At 45.4% G+C, this 18,197-nt stretch overlaps 1 protein-coding gene across 2 annotated transcripts in view; it reads right to left on the bottom strand.

The window, feature by feature from the left end:
• Nucleotides 1-18,197, bottom strand: part of FAM186A (family with sequence similarity 186 member A) — a 71,018-nt gene that overhangs the window by 12,863 nt on the left and 39,958 nt on the right. For both annotated transcript variants that reach the window (XM_024347866.3, XM_024347865.3), the window contains exon 4: nucleotides 11,269-17,188. In XM_024347866.3, coding sequence (XP_024203634.3) covers nucleotides 11,269-17,188 — 5,920 coding nt within the window. The remainder of the gene's footprint in view (nucleotides 1-11,268; nucleotides 17,189-18,197) is intronic.

Below are 18,197 nucleotides of genomic sequence, written 5' to 3'. Positions count from 1 at the left end.
GGGACCACAGGCATACATACCACCACGCCTGGCTAATTTTTATAATTTTTGTAGAGACAGGGTCTCACTATGTTGCCCAGGCTGGTCTTGAACTCCTAGGCTCAAGCAATTCCTCCACCTTGGCCTCTCAAAGTGCTGGGATTACAGGCGTGTACCACCAGACCGGGCTGATTTTACTTTTTATTTAGACTTCACCAGCTTGCCTGGCATGGATGCCCTTGTTTAGTAGGAGTTACACTGTTGATATATCGCTTTAGCATAGAATCCTTTTAAAACAACTGTAAATATTTTCCTAGTAATTCTACTCTCACCCTTATATTCTTTCAAAACATTTAGGTGGATGCCGCCTAGTCCTAATTTATGCCTCTGTATGAGCTTTACTCTTCTTAAATCTGTCTGCCACATTACTGGCATTTTACTTCCCTTGCTAAGAATTCTTTAGTTATCCTCTATTAAGTATGGAATGAAATACAAGTTCCTTAGCATGTGATTTAGGATTCTCTTTTATCTTGCCTCTCTTTTATCTTTCCAGTCTCATCTCTTACTACATTTTGCTTTTTCTTTGTGTTCTAAGTACTAGCCACAAAGTACTTTACGCGCACACACACACACACACACACACACACACACAGAGCTTCTTCCTGCTGCCTTTCTTTACTCTGCTACACTCTCTGACTTCTTTGTTTTCCTGACTTTTTCTTTTTTTGAGACAGAGTCTTACTCTGTCACCCAGGCTGGAGTGCAGTGGCGCAATTTTGGTTCACTGCAACCACCGCCTCCTGGGTTCAAGCGATTCTCCTGCCTCAGCCTCCCGAGTAGCTGGGATTACAGGCACCTGCCATCGTGCCTGGCTAATTTTTTTATTTTTAGTAGAGATAGGGTTTCACCATATTGGTCAGGCTGGTCTCAAACTCCTGACCTTAAGCAATCCACCCACCTCGGCCTCCCAAAGTGCTGGGATTACAGGCGTGAGCCACAGTGCCCTGCCTGTCTTACTGACTTTTACTGGTTCTTTGAGGCATAGTTCAGAGGTCTGAACTCCCAGAAGCTGTACCTAACTCCCGCCTCTCCTCAGTCCTCTTCTATAACTGCACATGCGCCATTATTGTGCTTTCCACATCATACGATATAATCATCTCTTTGTGTGACTGTCTCTCTGAGGAGACTAGGTGCATTGAAAGCAGGGATGTAGCTTATCCATCTTTGTATCCTTCTACCCTCTAATCCCTGTACCTAACACAGTCCCCACAAGTGGTGGATATTTTTTAAATGTTGATGGGCCGAGCTCAGTGTCTCACACCTGTGATCCCAGTACCTTGAGAGGCCAAGGCAGGAGGATTGCTTGAGCTCAGGAGTTCAAGACCAGTCTGGGCAACAGAGGGAGATCCATCGCTAAAAAAAATATCAAAAATTAGCTGGGCATGATGGCACACACAGGTCGCTTCGGCCCAGGAGCTTGGCGTTACGGTGAGCTATGATCACACAACTGCACTCCAGCCTGGTTGATAGAGCGAGACCCTGTCTCTTTAAAAAAAAAAAATGTTGATGAATTAAGTGATGCTATCTAGAGAGCACACATCTAGTACTATTGAGAACTTTCTTCAATATATATGGAAACAAATGTCTAATTATCATCATCTTTTCTAAATTTTTTTTTTGAGACAGAGTCTTGCTCTGTTGCCCAGGCTGGAGTGCAATGGTGTGATCTTGGCTCACTGCAACTTCTGCCTCCCGAATTCAAGCGATTATCCTGCCTCAGCCTCCCAAGTAGCCAGCATTACAGGTGCACGCCATCATGCCCAGCTAATTTTTGTATTTTTAGTAGAGATGGGGTTTTGCCTTGTTGGCCAGGCTGGTCTCAAACTCCTGACCTCAGGTGATCTGCCTGCCTTGGCCTCCCAAAGTGCTGGGATTACAGGCATGAGCCACCGCGCCCAGCTCATCTTTTCTAATTTTACATCTTCCCTGTCATCTCTTCTCAGATATATTTCACCGATCATGAGGGAATACAATTCTAAAACTATATTTTAGCACTTAAATGTAGAATTCTTCACTTACAGAGGCTCTACAGAAATCTTTATTCAAAAACAGTTTATATTACTGTAGTATTTTTCTCTTACATATAATATTAGAATCTTCTTGACCTAGCCATCCTGGTCATAAAATTTTTAATCTTTCAGTATTTTATTTGTTGTTGCATCTGTCTGTGATTTTGTTATTATAACATTAAATATTAGAGAAGAGCTTTCTGAAAGAATGAATTGATCCTCGATGGGATTAAGGTTATGATTGTATAAAGTCATATTTTTAAATGATTTTACTGAGACAGGTCAGATTATGCTACTTAGGTTCTCAAAGTCTTCAATAAATCTAAATGAATCCTAAAAATTGAGAAAGCGACCTGACGCAGTGGCTCATACCTGTAATCCCAGCACTTTGGGAGGCCAAGGTGGGCAGATCACAAGGTCAGGAGTTCGAGACCAGCCTGGCCAACATGCTGAAACCTGTCTCTACTAAAAATACAAAAATTAGCTGGGCGTAGTGATGTGCGTCTGTAATCCCAGCTACTCAGGAGGCTGATGCAGGAGAATTCCCTGAACCCAGGAGGCGGAGGTTGCAATGAGCTGAGATCGTGCCCCTGCACTCCAGCTTGGGCAACAGAGCAAGGCTTCGTCTCAAAAAAAGAGATAAAATTGAGAGAAAGCTGTCAAAGAACTCCCTTCAAAAAGTACTAAGCCAGTGTAATATCATAGGGGAAATCTGCCAAACCTTAAAAGAACAGCTAATTTTACTATTAAATTGTCTCAGAGCACAAAAGATAAACTTCCACATTTTTTAATGATGCAAGCTTAAGATTATACCAAAACTTCACAAAGATAATACCATAAGAAGTAAACTGCCTGCCAAACTTAACTTATGAATATGAATGAGAAAAATCCTTAATAAAATATAGTGATTCTACAATATATTCAAAGAAGGAAAAAAAAAAATAGCCAGGCATGGCAGCGGCGTGCCTGTAATCCCAGCTACTCTGGAGGCTGAAACAGGCTGATGCAAGAGAATTGCTTGAACCTGGGAGGCAGAGGTTGCAGTGAGCTGAGATCATGCCACTGCACTCCAGCCTGGGCAACTGAGTGAGACTCTGTCTTAAAAAAAACAAAAACAAAAACAAAACAAAACAAAGAAGGTTACATGTAGAACAAATAGGATTTATGCCAGGAATGCAATGATGGTTTAATATAACTACATTAATAGAACTAAGGAAGAAAAAAATCTCCTTTTTTTTTTTTTTTTTTTTTAGAGAGAGAGTCTCGCTCTGTTGCCCAGGCTGGAGTGCAGTGGCATGATCTCGGCTCACTGCAACCTCTGCCTCCTGGGTTCAAGTGATTTTCCGGCCTCAGCCTCCCGAGTAGCTGGGACTACAGCTACATGCTACCACATCTGTCTAGTTTTGTTTGTATTTTTAGTAGAGACAGGGTTTCACCATGTTAGCCAGGATGGTCTCAATCTGATCTCGTGATCCACCCGCCTCAGCCTCCCAAAGTGCTGGGATTACAGGCGTGAGCCACCGCTCCTGACCTTTTTTTTTTTTTTTTTTGAGACAATGTCTCGCTCTGTCACCCAGGGTGGAGTGCAGTGGCACAACACGATCATAACTCATCACATCCTTGAACTCCTGGGCTCAAGCAGTCCTCCTGTCTCAGTTTTCCAAATAGCTGGGACTACAGGTGCACACCACCAAGACTAGATAATTTTTTTTTTTTAAAGATGGAGTCAGGCTGGGTGCAGTGGCTGACAACTGTAATCCCAGCACTTTGGGATGCCAAGGTGGTAGGATCATTTGAGCCTAGGAATTCAAGACCAGCCTGGGCAACAGGAGACCCTATCTTTACAAAAAGTTTAAAAATTAGCCAGGTGTGGTGGTGCATGCCTGTAGTCCCAGCTACTGGGGAGGCTGAAGTGGGAGGATAGTTTAAACCTGGGAAGGTGAGACTGCAGTGTACAGTGATCACGCCACTGCACTCCAGCACGGGCAACATAGTGAGACCCTATCTCAGGAAAAAAGAAAGATGGGGCCCCATGTGTTGTTCAGGCTGGTCTTGAAACTCCTGGCCTCAAGCAATCCTCCTGCCTTAGCTTCCCAAGGTGCTGTGATTACAAGCATAAGCCACCTTCCCAGCCCACATTTTCTTTAATACATGTGAAAATAAAGTGCTCAAATCACATTATTTAACAAAATTGAACATTCAGGGTTTTTTTGTTGTTGTTGCTGTTGTTGCTGTTTTCTGAGACAGAGTCTTGCTCTGTTGCCCAGGCTGGAGTGCAGTGGTACAGTGGTGCGATCTTGGCTCATTGCAACCTCCGTCTCCCGGACTCAAGCAATTCTCATGCCTCAGCTTCCTGAGTAGCTGGGACTACAGCGAACCCAGCTAATCCATGGGTTTTTGTTTTCTCTCTCTTTTTTTTTTTCTTCTTTGAGACGGAGTCTCGCTCCTTCACCCAGGCTGGAGTGCAGTGGTGCAATCTCGGCTCACTGCAACCTCCACCTCCCGGGTTCAAGCCATTCTCCTGCCTCAGCCTTCAGAGTAGCTGGGACTACAGGCGCCCGCCACCATGCCCAGCTAATTTTTTGTATTTTTAGTAGAGACGGGGTTTCACTGTGTTAGCCAGGATAGTCCTCATTCTCCTGACCTCGTGATCTGCCTGCCTTGGCCTCCCAAAGTGCTGGGATTATAGGTGTGAGCCACCACACCCAGCCTTTTTTTTTTTTTTTTTGTAGAGATGGGGTTTCACCATGTTGGCCAGGCTGGTCTCGAACTCCTGGATTCAAGTGATTCACCACCTTGGCCTCCCAAAGTACTAGGATTACAGGATAAGCCACCACACCCAGCTGGTCTTTTTTTTTTTTTTTTTTCCAAATTGAATTTGGTTTAATTCAACTTTTCTTTTTTATTTTAGTAAGTTCAACTTTTACTTTAGATTCAGAGGGTACATATGCAGGTTTGTTACATGGTTATATTGCATGATGCTGAGATTTGGGGTACAAATGATCCCATCACGCAGGTTATGACCATAGTACCCAATAGGTAGTTCTTCAAACCTTGTCCCACTTCCTCTCTCCCCTACTAGTGGTCCCCAGTGTCTGTTGTTCCCATCTTTATGTCCCTGTGTACCCAACATTTAGCTCCATTTATAAGCAAGAATGTTGGTATTTGGTTTTCTGTTCTTCTGTTAATTTGTTTAGGATAATGTCCTCCAACTGCATCCATTTGCTGCAAAGGACATGATTTTGTTCTTGTTTATGGCAGCATAGTATTCCATATGTTGTATATATACCACATTTTCTTTATCCAGTCCACCACTGGTGTGTACCTAGGTTGATTCCATGTCTTTGTGAATAATGCTGCAATGAGCAGACAAGTGCATGTGTCTTTTTGGTATAATAATTTATTTTCCTTTGAATATATACCCAGTAATGGGATTGCTGGGTCAAGTGGTAGTTCTATTTTAAGTTCTTTGAGAAATCTCAGCTGGGCATGTTGTCTCAGGCCTGTAATCCCAACATTTTGGGAGGCTGGGGCAGGAGGATAACTTGAGCCCAGGAGTTCAAGACTAGCCTGGGAAACATAGTAAGACCCTATCCCTACAAAAAATTAAAAATTAAAAAATTAGCCAGGCATGATGGCATAGGCCTGTAGTCCCAGCTACTCGGAGGCTGATATGGGAAAATTGCATGAGCCCAGGAGATCTAAACTGCAGTGAGCCATCATTGCCCTGGGCAAGAGAGTGAGATCATGTCAAAAAACAAAACAAGGCCGAGCGCGGTGGCTCACGCCTGTAATCCCAGCACTGTGTGAGGCGAAGGCGGGTAGATCACCTGAAGTCAGGAGTTCGAGACCAGCCTGACCAATATGATGAAATTCTGTCTTTACTAAAAATACAAAAATTAGCCAGGGGTGGGCAACAAGAGCAAAACTTCGTCTAAAAAACAAAACAAAACAAAAAACAAAAACAAAACACCACCACCACCATAAAAACAAGAAGTCTTCAAACTACTTTCCACAGTGGCTGAGCTAACTCACATTCCCATTAACAGCGGATAAGCATTCCTTTTCTCTGCAGCCTTGCTAACATCTGTTAGCAAGGCTGAGGCAGGAGAATGGCTTGAACTCAGGAGGCAGAGGTTGCAGTGAGGTGAGATCGTGCCACTGCACTCCAACCTGGGCAACAGAGCAAAAACTCTGTCTCTAATACATAAATAAAAATAAAAAAAGAAACAGAATGGTATTTCCTAGGTTTTCTTCTAGGATTTGTATAGTTTGAGGTCTTACATTTAAATCTTTAATCCATCTCGAGTTAATTTTTGTATATGGTGAAAGGTAGGGATGCAATTTCATTCTTCTGCATATGGTCAGCCAGCTGTCCCTGCATCATTTATTGGACAGAGAGTCCTTTCCTCATTGATTGTTTTTGTTGACTTTGTCCACAATTAGATGATTGTGGGTATGGGGCTTTATTTCTGGGTTCTCTATTCTGTTCCATTGATCTATGTGTCTGTTTTTGTACCAGTACAATGTTGTTTTGGTTACTGTAGCCTTATAGTATAGTTTGAAGTTGGATAATGTAATATGCCTCCAGCTTTGTTGTTTTTGCTTAGGATGGCTTTGGCTATTTGGGCTCTTTTTTGGTTCCATATGAATTTTACAATAGTTTTTTCTAATGTAGTGAAAAATGACATTGGTAGTTTAATAGGAATATCATTGAATCTGTAGACTACTTTGAATAGTATTATATCGTGCCATTGCACTCCAGCCTGGGGGACAAGAGCGAGACTTTGCCTCAAAAAAAAAAAAAAATACAAAAGTTAGCCAGGCATGGTGGCGTGTGCCTATAGTCCCAGCTACTCAGGAGGCTGAGTAGAAGGATTCCTTCAGTCTGGGAGGCAGAAGTTGCAGTGAGCCAAGATTGCACCACTGTGCTCCAGCTGGGCGACAAAGCCAGACACCGCCAAAAAAAAGAAGAAGAAAGGAAAGAAAGAAAGAGAGAGAGAGAAGGAAAGAAGGAAAGAAAGAAAGAAAGAAAGAAAGAAAGAAAGAAAGAAAGAAAGAAAGAAAGAAAGAGAAAGAAAAAAGTCATACAGAATGGAATGTAGTGGTGGCGCCATCTCAGCTCACTGCAATCTCTGCCTCCCGGGTTCAAGCAATTCTCCTGCCTCAGCCACCCAAGTATCTGGGATTACAGGCACACACCACCATGCCCAGCTAATTTTTGTATTTTTATTAGAGATGGGGTTTCATCATGTAGGCCAGGTGAACTCCTGACCTTGGGTGATCTGCCCACCTCAGCCTCCTACAGTGCTGGGAGATTAGAGGCATGAGCCACCGCACCCAGCCCTGTATCTGTTTTATACATTTATTTAAACATACAAAAATCACCGGGCGCGGTGGCTCACGCCTGTAATCCCAGCACTTTGGGAGGCCGAAGCGGGTGGATCACGAGGTCAGGAGATCGAGACCATCCTGGCTAACACGGTGAAACCCCGTCTCTATTAAAAATACAAAAAATTAGCCAGGCGTTGTGGTGGGCACCTGTAGTCCCAGCTACTCGGGAGGCTGAGGCAGGAGAATGGCGTGAATGAGGGAGGCAGAGATTGCAGTGAGTGGAGATCGCCCCACTGCACTCCAGCCTGGGCAGCAGAGCGAGACTCTGTTTCAAAAATAAAATAAAATAAAATAAAATAAACATACAAAAATCAAAATTTTGTGCATATGTGGTCACACATGCACACACACACACACACACACACACACAAACCCGAACAACAAAAAAAAGATGTATAATTGGCTTGGGTGACAGAGTAAGACTCTGTCTCAAAAAAAAAAAATAGATATACCATATTCTTGGATAGGAAGACTCTATCAGTGAATATAAGCTAGGTTTTGCTATTTTAACAAAACTCCCAAGCCTCAGTGGCTTAAAACAACAAAAAAATTCACTTGTTGCTCATACTACGAATCCATCATGGCTTGGCAGGGAGTGAACTTCACTGTATTCTTTCAGGGACATGTGTAAAGGAACAACAATCACCTTGAACATTGTGGGTTACTATGCCAGAGGAAAAGGAAACTCTGTAGGTCATCAAACCAACAAAGACAAGCTCAGCACAGAAATAACATATCAATTCTGCTCACATCTCATTGACAAGTGCTGGCAAACAGCACTAATAAAGACCTCAAAGACTCAGCATCATAAAAATAAAACGAAAATAACAGAGACTGGAAGTGACTTATCAATAGGCAGATCAATAGAAAATAATAGCTGGGCGCGGTGGCTCACACCTGTAATCCCAGCACTTTGGGAGGCTGAGGCAGGTGGACCACCTGAGGTCAGGAGTTCGAGACCAGCCTGGCCAACATGGTGAAACCCCGTCCCTACTAAAAATACAAAAATTAGCTGGGCATGGTGGCACACACCTCTAGCTACTCTAGAGGCTGAGGGCAGGAGAATCGCTTGAACCCAGGAGGCAGAGGTTGCAGTGAGCCAAGATCGCGCCACTGCACTCCAGCCTGGGCAAAAGAGGGAGACTCCATCTCAAAAAAAAAAAAAAAATTCCCCGAAATAATAGGTTGGTAACTTCAAATGCAAATGTTAAGAATGGCAGGAAAATTGTTACCTGCCCTAATCCATTTCTGATATTTGCAACTTTTAAAAATCAGGACCAGGACCTGCTGCATGCTGCCTCCAGGTCACCCCAACAGCAAATTTGCCATGGCAACAACCTCCTACATAATCTGCCATCTCCCTTTGTTTCTTTTGTTTTGTTTTTTTGTTGTTTTTTTGAGACGACGGCACAGTCTTGCCTCACTGCAACCTCTGCCTCTCGGGTTCAAGCAATTCTTCTGCCTCAGCCTCCTGAGTAGCTGGGACTACAGGTGTGAGCCACAATGCCTGGTAATTTTTTTTTTTTTTTTTTGAGATGGAGTCTCACCCCGTTGCCCAGGCTGGAGTGCAATGGCGCAATCTCTGCTCACTGCAACCTCCACCTCCCGGGCTCAAACGATTCTCCTGCCTCAGCGTCCGGAGTAGCTGGAGGTGTGTGCTACCACGCCCAGCTAATTTTTGTATTTTTAGTAGGGATGGGGTTTCACCATGTTGGCCAGGCTGGTCTCGAACTCCTGACCTCAGGTGGTCCGCCTGCCTCAGCCTCCCAAAGTGCTGGGATTACAGGTGCCCACCACGCCCAGCAAATTTTTGTATTTTTAGTAGAGAAGGGGTTTCACCATGTTGGCCAGCTGATTTTTTGTATTTTTTTTTAATAGAGATGAGGTTTCACCATGTTGGCCAGGGTGGTCTCGAACTCCTGACCTCAAGTAACCCATCTGCCTTGGCATCCCAAAGTGCTGGGGTTACAGGCATGAGCCACTGAACCCTGCCTGTATTTACTTGTTTTTTTAATTTGTCTTTTCTGTTTATTTTTTATTTTTTCCTGAGATGGAGTCTTGCTCTGCCCCGCTGGCTGGAGTCCAGCAGCTCAATCTCGGCTCACTGCAAGCTCTGCTTCCTGGGTTCAAGCAATTCTCCTGCCCAGCCTCCCAAGTAGCTGGGATTCCAGGCACGTGCCACCATGCCCGGCTAATTTTTGTAGTTTAGAAGAGATGGGGTTTCACCATATTGGCCAGGCTGGTCTCGAACTCATGAACTCGTGATCCACCTGCCTCGGCCTCCCAAAGTACTGTGATTACAGATGTGAGCCACCATGCGTGGCCATTTTTTTTTGTTTGTTTTTTTCATTAAAAATTTTTTTTGTGGGTACATAGTAGGTATATATATTTTGGGGGTACAGGAGATGTTTTGATACAGGCATGCAATGTGTAATAATCATATTAGGGTAAATGGGGTATCCATTGCATCAAGCATTTATCCTTTGTGTTACAAACAATCCAATAATCCAATTATACTCTGTTATTTTTAAATGTACAATTACATTATTATTGACTATAGTCACCCTGTTGTGCTTTCAAATGCTAAATCTTATTCATTCTTTCTATTTTTTTGTACCCATTAACCATCCCTACTTTCCCCCCACCCCCACTACCCTTTCTAGCCTATGGTAACCATCCTTCTCTTTTTTTTTTTTTCCTGAGACTGGGTCTTGCTCTGTCACCCAGGCTGGAGTGCAGTGGCGCGATCTTGGTTTACTGCAGTCTCAACCTCCTGGGGCTTGAGTGATCCTCCAAGCTCAGCTTCCTGAGTAGCTGGGACTACAGGCATGCACCATCATGCCCAGCTAATTTTTTGTATTTTTTGTAGAGACAGGGTCTCAATTTGTTGTCCAGGCTTGTCTCAAACCCCTGGGCTCAAGTGATCCTCCCCCCTCAGACTTCCAAAGTGCTGGGATTACAGGCGTGAGTCACTGCACCTGTCCCATCCTTCTACTCTTTATGTCCATTAGTTCAATTGCTTTAATTTTTAGCTCCCACAAATAAGTGAGAGCATGTGAAGTTTGTCTTTCTGTGCTCGGCTTATTTCACTTAATATAATGACCTCTAGTTCCATTCATGTTGTTGCAAATGGCAGGATCTCTTATTATTATTATTATTATTATTTTGAGACAGAGGCTGACTCTCTCACCCAGGCTGGAGTGTAGTGGCATGATCGGCTTATTGCAACTTACACCTCCCGGGTTCAAGCGATTCTCCTGCCCTAGCCTCCCAGGTAATCCTGGGATTACAGGTGCACGCAACCATGCCTGTCTCATTTTTGAATTTTTTGCAGAGATGGGATTTCGCCATGTTGGCCGGGCTGGTCTTGAACTCCTGGCCTCAAGTTATCCACCTGCCTCAGCCTCCCAAAGTGCTGGGATTACAGGCATGAGCCACTATGCCTGGTCTCATTCTTTTTTTATGCCATCTCCCATTTTAAAAATCATACGTTTCTGGTGAACCAAAAATGATGAAAGAAATTCAGAATAACTGGAAACTTTTGAAATTGATGTTTTGGAGACCAACCATGATCCACAAAATATACTTGGCATCTCCGCTGGAGATATATATGGATGAAATGGATCATGTTATATGTTATTTCTTATTTTCCAAAAAATATATCTCCTTTTGCTATCTTAAACAAGCTTCCTTCCCATAGACCTTATATAAGGCAGTCCTTTAGAACATATGGCCTGACAAATATGAATATACTTCTGGGACAATGACAGAAAATATTTGCAATCAGAACTAAACCAGAAAACTAGACATAAATAATTATATCTACCTGGCATACTGGATCAGCCTATAGGCAATGTACTTGCGGAATAAGTATCCCAACTGAACCGTGTCCATATGAAGTATCTCAATTATGAGAGTCCTAGCCTTTGTGTGTAGCTGTGAAGGGAGTCCACAAGTTTTTATAGCCTGATTTAATAGTATCAGGTTCTTCTTCTGAGCCTCCACATCAACAAAATACCTCTTTTCTTCAAGTTCTTGAGGAGAGGAAGGGGGCACCATTACTTTGGGTTTCTTGGTACCTGAAACTGAACTCAATATCCAGGGTTTGTCTATAGGAGGGAATCGGGATTTCTGGTACCATTCCAAAGGTGAAATCTGTGATGTTTTGAGTAGAGTAGTGAGAGAAGATGGTGATGTTGTTGGCTTCATGGGAGTGAGAAGGGCCCTTTCATCAGTGTAAGGGGTTTGGTATACTGGTGTCCTATATTTGGTGAAATGGGACTGAAATGTTCTAAATGATTCTATAGCAAAAGTGTCTCGAAGTATCTGGGTTTCTTCGGAAGTGTCAGAGACCTCCGACATTTGGAACTTCTTAGTGGTGAAAGGAACTTGAGCTACCTTGAAATCTGGAGCACTAGGATGGATCAATACTGATTTAGATTTCAGAGAAGAAATAATTGCCAATCTTTTCTTAGCAACAGAAGGGGACCAACTTTTCTGGGGCTTTCCAGGGGCTGGGGACGGCCAGAGTGTGGGAGGATGTCTAGAGATGGGAGGGATCCATAATGAAGAAGCTCGCCCAGGAAGGGTCCATGTTGCCAGATGCTGCCCAGGGGTAGAAGGAGCCTGCAGATAGGGAGATTGCTCAGCAGTGGCAGGAGGCTGGAATTCCTGGAGCTGCTCAGAGAAGGTTAAGGGTCCAGATTCCAGGAGGTCCCCAGGGATGGAAGAGGCTTCAGGAACTAAGGGCTGCCCAGGAGAAAGAGGAGCCCAGAGACTTGGAATCTGTCCAGAAGTGGGTGGAACTCCAGCTATAAAGGGCAGCCCTGGAGTGGGAGGGGCTGGAGATATTGGGAGCTGCCCAGGGGTGGGAGGGGCCTGTGGTGCCGGTAACTGCGCAGAAGTGGATTGACCTCCGTATACCAGGGTCTGTCCAGAGGAACAAAGAGTCTGTGGTGCCCCAAGCTTCCCAGGCTCAGAAAGAATCCCCATTTCTAGGGGCTTCCCAGGGGCAAAGGGGCCTTGGTTGAGGGGAACCCTTGATATCTGCAAAGGAGTAGAAGAGACCCCGAATACAGAGGACTTCTCAGCAGTAGGAGCTGATGATGCCAGGGACAGCCTAAGGCTTGGAGACAATCTTGATATGATGGATTGCCCAGTGGGGAGAGAAGCCTTCGATTTCTGAAATGGTCTATGGGACCACTGGGCTTGCTTAAGGGTGAGGGGCGATCCCAAGGTATGGGCTTTATCTAAGGTGAGAAGAGCCCCTAACTTCAATAACTGTTGTTGAGCCTGTTCTAAGTTCATAGGGGACTCCAAAGCCTGGGTTTGCTCAGAGGTAAGAGTGACAGCTGACACCCAGGCATTTACTGGGGTGATGGGGACTCCCAGTGCCTGGGCCTGCTGAGGGGTGAGAGTGATCCCCTGAGCCTGCGCCTGCTGAGGGGTGAGAGGGATCCCCAGGGCCTGGGCCTGCTGAGGGGTGAGAGGGATCCCCTGAGCCAGGGCCTGCTGAGGGGTGAGAGGGATCCCCAGGGCCTGGGCCTGCTGAGGGGTGAGAGGGATCCCCAGGGCCTGCACCTGCTGAGGGGTGAGAGGGATCCCCAGTTCCTGCGCCTGCTGAGGGGTGAGAGGGATCCCCAGGGCCTGCGCCTGCTGAGGGGTGAGAGGGATCCCCAGGGCCTGCGCCTGCTGAGGGGTGAGAGGGATCCCCTGAGCCTGCACCTGCTGAGGGGTGAGAGGGATCCCCAGTTCCTGCGCCTGCTGAGGGGTGAGAGGGATCCCCAGGGCCTGGGCCTGCTGAGGGGTGAGAGTGATCTCCTGAGCCTGTGCCTGCTGAGGGGTGAGAGGGATCCCCAGGGCCTGGGCCTGCTGAGGGGTGAGAGGGATCCCCAATTCCTGAGCCTGCTTAGGGGTGAGAGTGATCCCGAGAGCCTGCGCCTGCTGAGGGGTGAGAGGGATCCCCAGGTCCTGAGCCTGCTGAGTGGTGAGAGGCATCCCCAAGGCCTGGGCCTGCTGAGGGGTGAGAATGATCTCCTGAGTCTGCGCCTGCTGAGGGGTGAGAGGGATCCCCAGGGCCTGCGCCTGCTGAGGGGTGAAAGGAATCCCCAGAGCCTGTGCCTGCTTAGGGGTGAGAGGGATCCCCAGGGCCTGGGCCTGCTGAGGGTTGAGAGGGATCCCCAATTCCTGAGCCTGCTTAGGGGTGAGAGTGATCCCCAGGGCCTGGGCCTGCTGAGGAGTAAGAGGGATCCCCAGTTCCTGGGCTTGCTTAGGGGTGAGAGTGATTCCGAGAGCCTGCGCTTGCTGAGGGGTTAGAGGGATCCCCAGTTCCTGGGCCTGCTGAAGGGTAAGAGTGATCCCCAGGGCCTGGGCCTGCTGAGGGGTGAGAGGGATCCCCAATTCCTGAGCCTGCTGAGGGGTGAGAGAGACCCCCAGGGCCTGGGCCTGCTGAGGGGTGAGAGGGATCCCCAAGTCCTGAGCCTGCTGAGGGGTGAGAGTGATCCCCAGGGCCTGGGCCTGCTGAGGGGTGAGAGGGATCCTCAAGTCCTGAGCCTGCTGAGGGGTGAGAGTGATCCCCAGGGCCTGGGCCTGCTGAGGGGTGAGAGGGATCCCCAGTTCCTGAGCCTGCTGAGGGGTGAGAGAGACCCCCAGGGCCTGAGCCTGCTGAGGGGTGAGAGGGATCCCCAGGGCCTGGGCCTGCTGAAGGGTGAGAGGGATCCCCAATTCCTGAGCCTGCTGAGGGGTGAGAGGGATCCCCAGGGCCTGGGCCTGCTGAGGGGTAAGAGGGATCCCCAATTCCTGGGCCTGCTGAGGGGTGAGAGGGATCCCTAGTTTCTGAGTCTGCTGAGTGGTGAGAGAGATCCCCGGGGCCTGGTCCTGCTGAGGGGTGAGAGTGATCCCTTGAACCTGGGTCTGTTGAGGGGTGAGAGGGATCCCCAGGGCCTGCGCCTGCTGAGGGGTGAAAGGGATCTCCAGGGCCTGGGCCTGCTGAGGGGTGAGAGGGATCCCTAGTTCCTGGGGCTGCTGAAGGGTAAGCGTGATCCCCTGAGCCTGGGCCTGCTGAGGAGTGAGTGTGATCCCCACTTCCTGGGCCTGCTGAGGTGTGAGATGAATGCATTTAGTGAGAGGCTGGCCAGAAATAGGAAGAGCTCCAGGCGGGGAGTATTGTAGGGAGGGGGGAGGTGTGATTGATATGGGCTCCTTTTCATCAGGAATGTTCTCTAATGTCTTCAGATTCCTCTGAAACTCCTTTCCTTCATATGACCGCTGTACATCTTTCAATACACTCTTCCACCTGGGCGATAATGTCATTGGAGTTTGGATGACCATTTTTTCTAGCTCTTTAGATTGTGTTTCCTTCATCTGCATCTGATCCTTTGTTTTGATCTGCCTTTCGAGGTCCTCTAGCCCTCTCTCTGGCTTCTGCTTTTCCTTCCCTTTCTCCCTTCTCCTGTGTGGCCCCAGATGTTTCGCTTCCTTCTGAATCTGCCTCATCTGTCCATTCTCCTTTTCCAAGAGCAACCCTTGTGTTTTCATTTTTTGGGTCCCTTCTTCCAGCCGCTGCAGGCTTGACTTTGGAAGCTCTTCTTCCTCCTGTCCTCTTTGCTTTTGCTTCTCCTCTTGCTCAGCCTGCTTTGGAGTTCCCTGTTTTTGCTCTTCCTTCCACATCTCTTCTTCCTGCCACTGTTTCTGGCTCTGTTGTTCTTGCTTTCCCTCCTTCATCTGGAGCCACGCCTTTTTTTCTTCCCAATTCTCACTTATCTTCTCGTAGTGCTCCTTCAAGAGATTTCTTTCTTCCAGCAACTGCTGTTTGAGACTCATGCCAGACATTTGTTCTTGACCCTCTTGCAAATATTGCTCCTGCCTTTGTTCTTCCTTCTCCTTGTGGTCTTTCTGTACTGTTGAGACTGTTGGAATATCTCTTTCACTTTCTATTTCAGCCAAGATCATTTGTATTAAATTGTTAATTACTGGATCTGTGCTCTCATATGAGAGGAGGGTACTGCTTTCAGATTTTGCACTAATTGGTGACTTCTGAAAATGCAATCCTGGCATAAATGAGGCCACCTTTTTTTGTTTTATAGGTTTCTCTCCAACTTGTTCTTCCTTTTTTGTATCTTTGTATTTTCTCAAGATTTTAGTGACAGTTTCAGCCACTTTTTGGAAATATTCCTCCATTTTTGCCTTTATGATTCCTAATTTTTCAGCTTCTGCTCTTTTTAATAACTCCTCTTCCTTCGGAACAGTCTTTTTGTCAAAAGCCTTTCCTATGTTATCAATTTTATGTTTTAGGAAAGCCATTATGGCTTCCTGAAATTCTTCGTGGTTACTCTGTTCACTTTTGCCATCTGGACTTTCTAGAACTCTGGTAGATTCTGAAGTCTCTTTAGCCACTCTTGAGAGTGATTTAACAAGTTGATGAGACTTGACTTGTTTGGTCAACTCTTCCTTCTCTTCAGTTTTTTCTTCTTTGCTTGTGATAGTTCCTGAAGAGATACGGTGTTTCTTTCCTTTTATTTTTCCTTTCTGTGGCTCAGCGGTATCATCAAATTGGATCATACTGAGTGGCTCCACTGGGCTTCTAATTTCACCTTTGCCCTCTTTGTCCAATGACTCAGTGGTGGGTTCCACTTTAATCTCTGCTGCAGTTGGACGTTTGTCAAATGGAGATTCACGTTTGACCTTCCTAAATTGCTCCAACATCATCATACTTGTTCCACTTTTGCCACCTTGGCTCTTTGTTTCAGTTAAAGAGAGATGTTTTCTTTTTGCTTCAGTGGGTGACTTTGATTTATCTTCAGAAAAGGATTTCATTTCTTTTCTTTTCTTTTTCAGTACTTGTAGCTCATAGTATTGACTAGGTTTGGCCTCTGAGACTTTCTGTCCACTTTTATTATCACTCAGATTTGGTCCAGAGGTCTCATATACATATGTGCCTTTTGTGTGCCTTCTTTTCCATGATTGATACTCATCAGTCTCATCTTCCTGATAGACATCACCTTTCTTCAATGGTACGTTATCTTTAGTGCTGTCTTCAGAAATATCTTCAGAAGCAACAGGTTGCTGTCGTAGTTCAGTTAAATCTGGAGTTCTTTCAGCTTGGGCTGTATATGAAATAGTGGAGCCCCATTTTATCCCAGAGTCCTTGGTCTCTTTTCTTTGGACTTCATCTACAATATTTTCAAGTTCCTTGTCTAAAATATTGTCCATATTGTCCTCAGTATCACCAACTTTGATAATCGCCCTGGATGACTGTGGAGAAGGTCCAGGTAACACTTTCAAGGTTGATGATGTGGACAATTTTGCATATAGTTGTTCTATAACAATTTTGGATCGAATAAGTTGTTCACATTTTTCTTCTGCATCTTGAAGTTTCTGCTGAAGCATTTCATTTTCGTTACTGAGATCTCGTATTATCTTCAGAGAGAGCTCCTTTTCTGCTTCACTTGTCTCATGTGCATACACAGTGGAACTTTGGAAGTTAACACATTTTAATTCATCATTTAGCATACTCAAAGCTTTAGAAAGGTTTACTATTGTTGATGATATATATTTAATAGCATTGTTTTCCAATGTACTGAACATTGTGGTGCCTATGAGTTCCTGTAGCATACCTTGGATTTCTGAAACCTTTGTATTTGTTGCAAGTTGATCACTAATCATCTGATCTGGTCTTAAAGCACGGGCTGTTGAAGGTCGTTTTATAACTCTTTCTTTCCAAGATTTCCATAGAGTACCTCTAGATACTGAAGAAAAAAACATAAAACAGTGAGATTGCATTTTTTTCTTTTGCATTGTGTTCTATCTATGTTTAAACCTAAGGAATTTAGCCTAGATTAACTATAACTAATTAAATATAAGATAAAGATTAATCTGAAAACTTTAGCTCTAAAATAAACAGTATTATTTTTATAGGAATGACTCTTTTCACATAATCACCTAGAAGTTTTTCTTTCTTTTTTGTTGAGAGGGGATCTCCTTGTTTCCCAGGCTGGAGTGCAGTGGCACGATTACTGCAGCCTCAACTTCCTGGGCTCAAACAATCCACCCACCTCAGCCTCCCTGCCTGAGTTGCTGGTGTTACAGGTGCAAGCCACAGTACCTGGCAATCACCTAGAACTTCTGCCTCCAGAGTTTAGGACATGAACTCAGCTGTGACCTCAACTTAATTTTAGTTACAAGTTTGGGGTTAGATATAATGTATCTAAGACAAGGCCAGGGCTTGGTGGTTCATGCCTGTAATTCCAGCACTTTGGGAGACCTGGATGGGCAGATGACCTGAGGTCAGGAGTTCAAGACCAGCCTGGCCAATATGGTGAAACCCTGTCTCTACTAAAAATACAAAAATTAGCCAGGCGTGATGGCGCATGCCTGTAATCCCAGCTACTCAAGAGGCTGAGGCAGGAGAATCACTTGAACTCGGGAGGTGGAGGTTGCAGTGAGCCGAGATTGCGCCACTGCACTCAAGCCTGGGTAAAAGAGTGAGACTTCGTCTCAAAATACATACATACATACATACATACATAAAATAAAATAAAAGATGTAATTCAAGACAAAACTTTTCTCTGGTTTTGGTTTTGCTAGTGCTTTCCACTTTCTTTCTCAGATTCCTGTCTCTCTTTTCTCTTTTTTCTGAATCAAAGCTTGCCTTGGTTCTTTCAAAAGTGTCATAAATTAACAGATAAAAAAGACACACATTTGGCCAGGCGCAATGGCTCATGCCTGTAACCCCAGCACTTTGGGAAGCTGAGGCAG

Source organism: Pan troglodytes, chromosome 10 (assembly GCF_028858775.2).
Source record: "Pan troglodytes isolate AG18354 chromosome 10, NHGRI_mPanTro3-v2.0_pri, whole genome shotgun sequence".
Taxonomy (NCBI): Eukaryota; Metazoa; Chordata; class Mammalia; order Primates; family Hominidae; genus Pan; species Pan troglodytes.
Note: the sequence above shows the minus strand (reverse complement) of the source record. Positions and strands in the feature narration are given on the sequence as shown.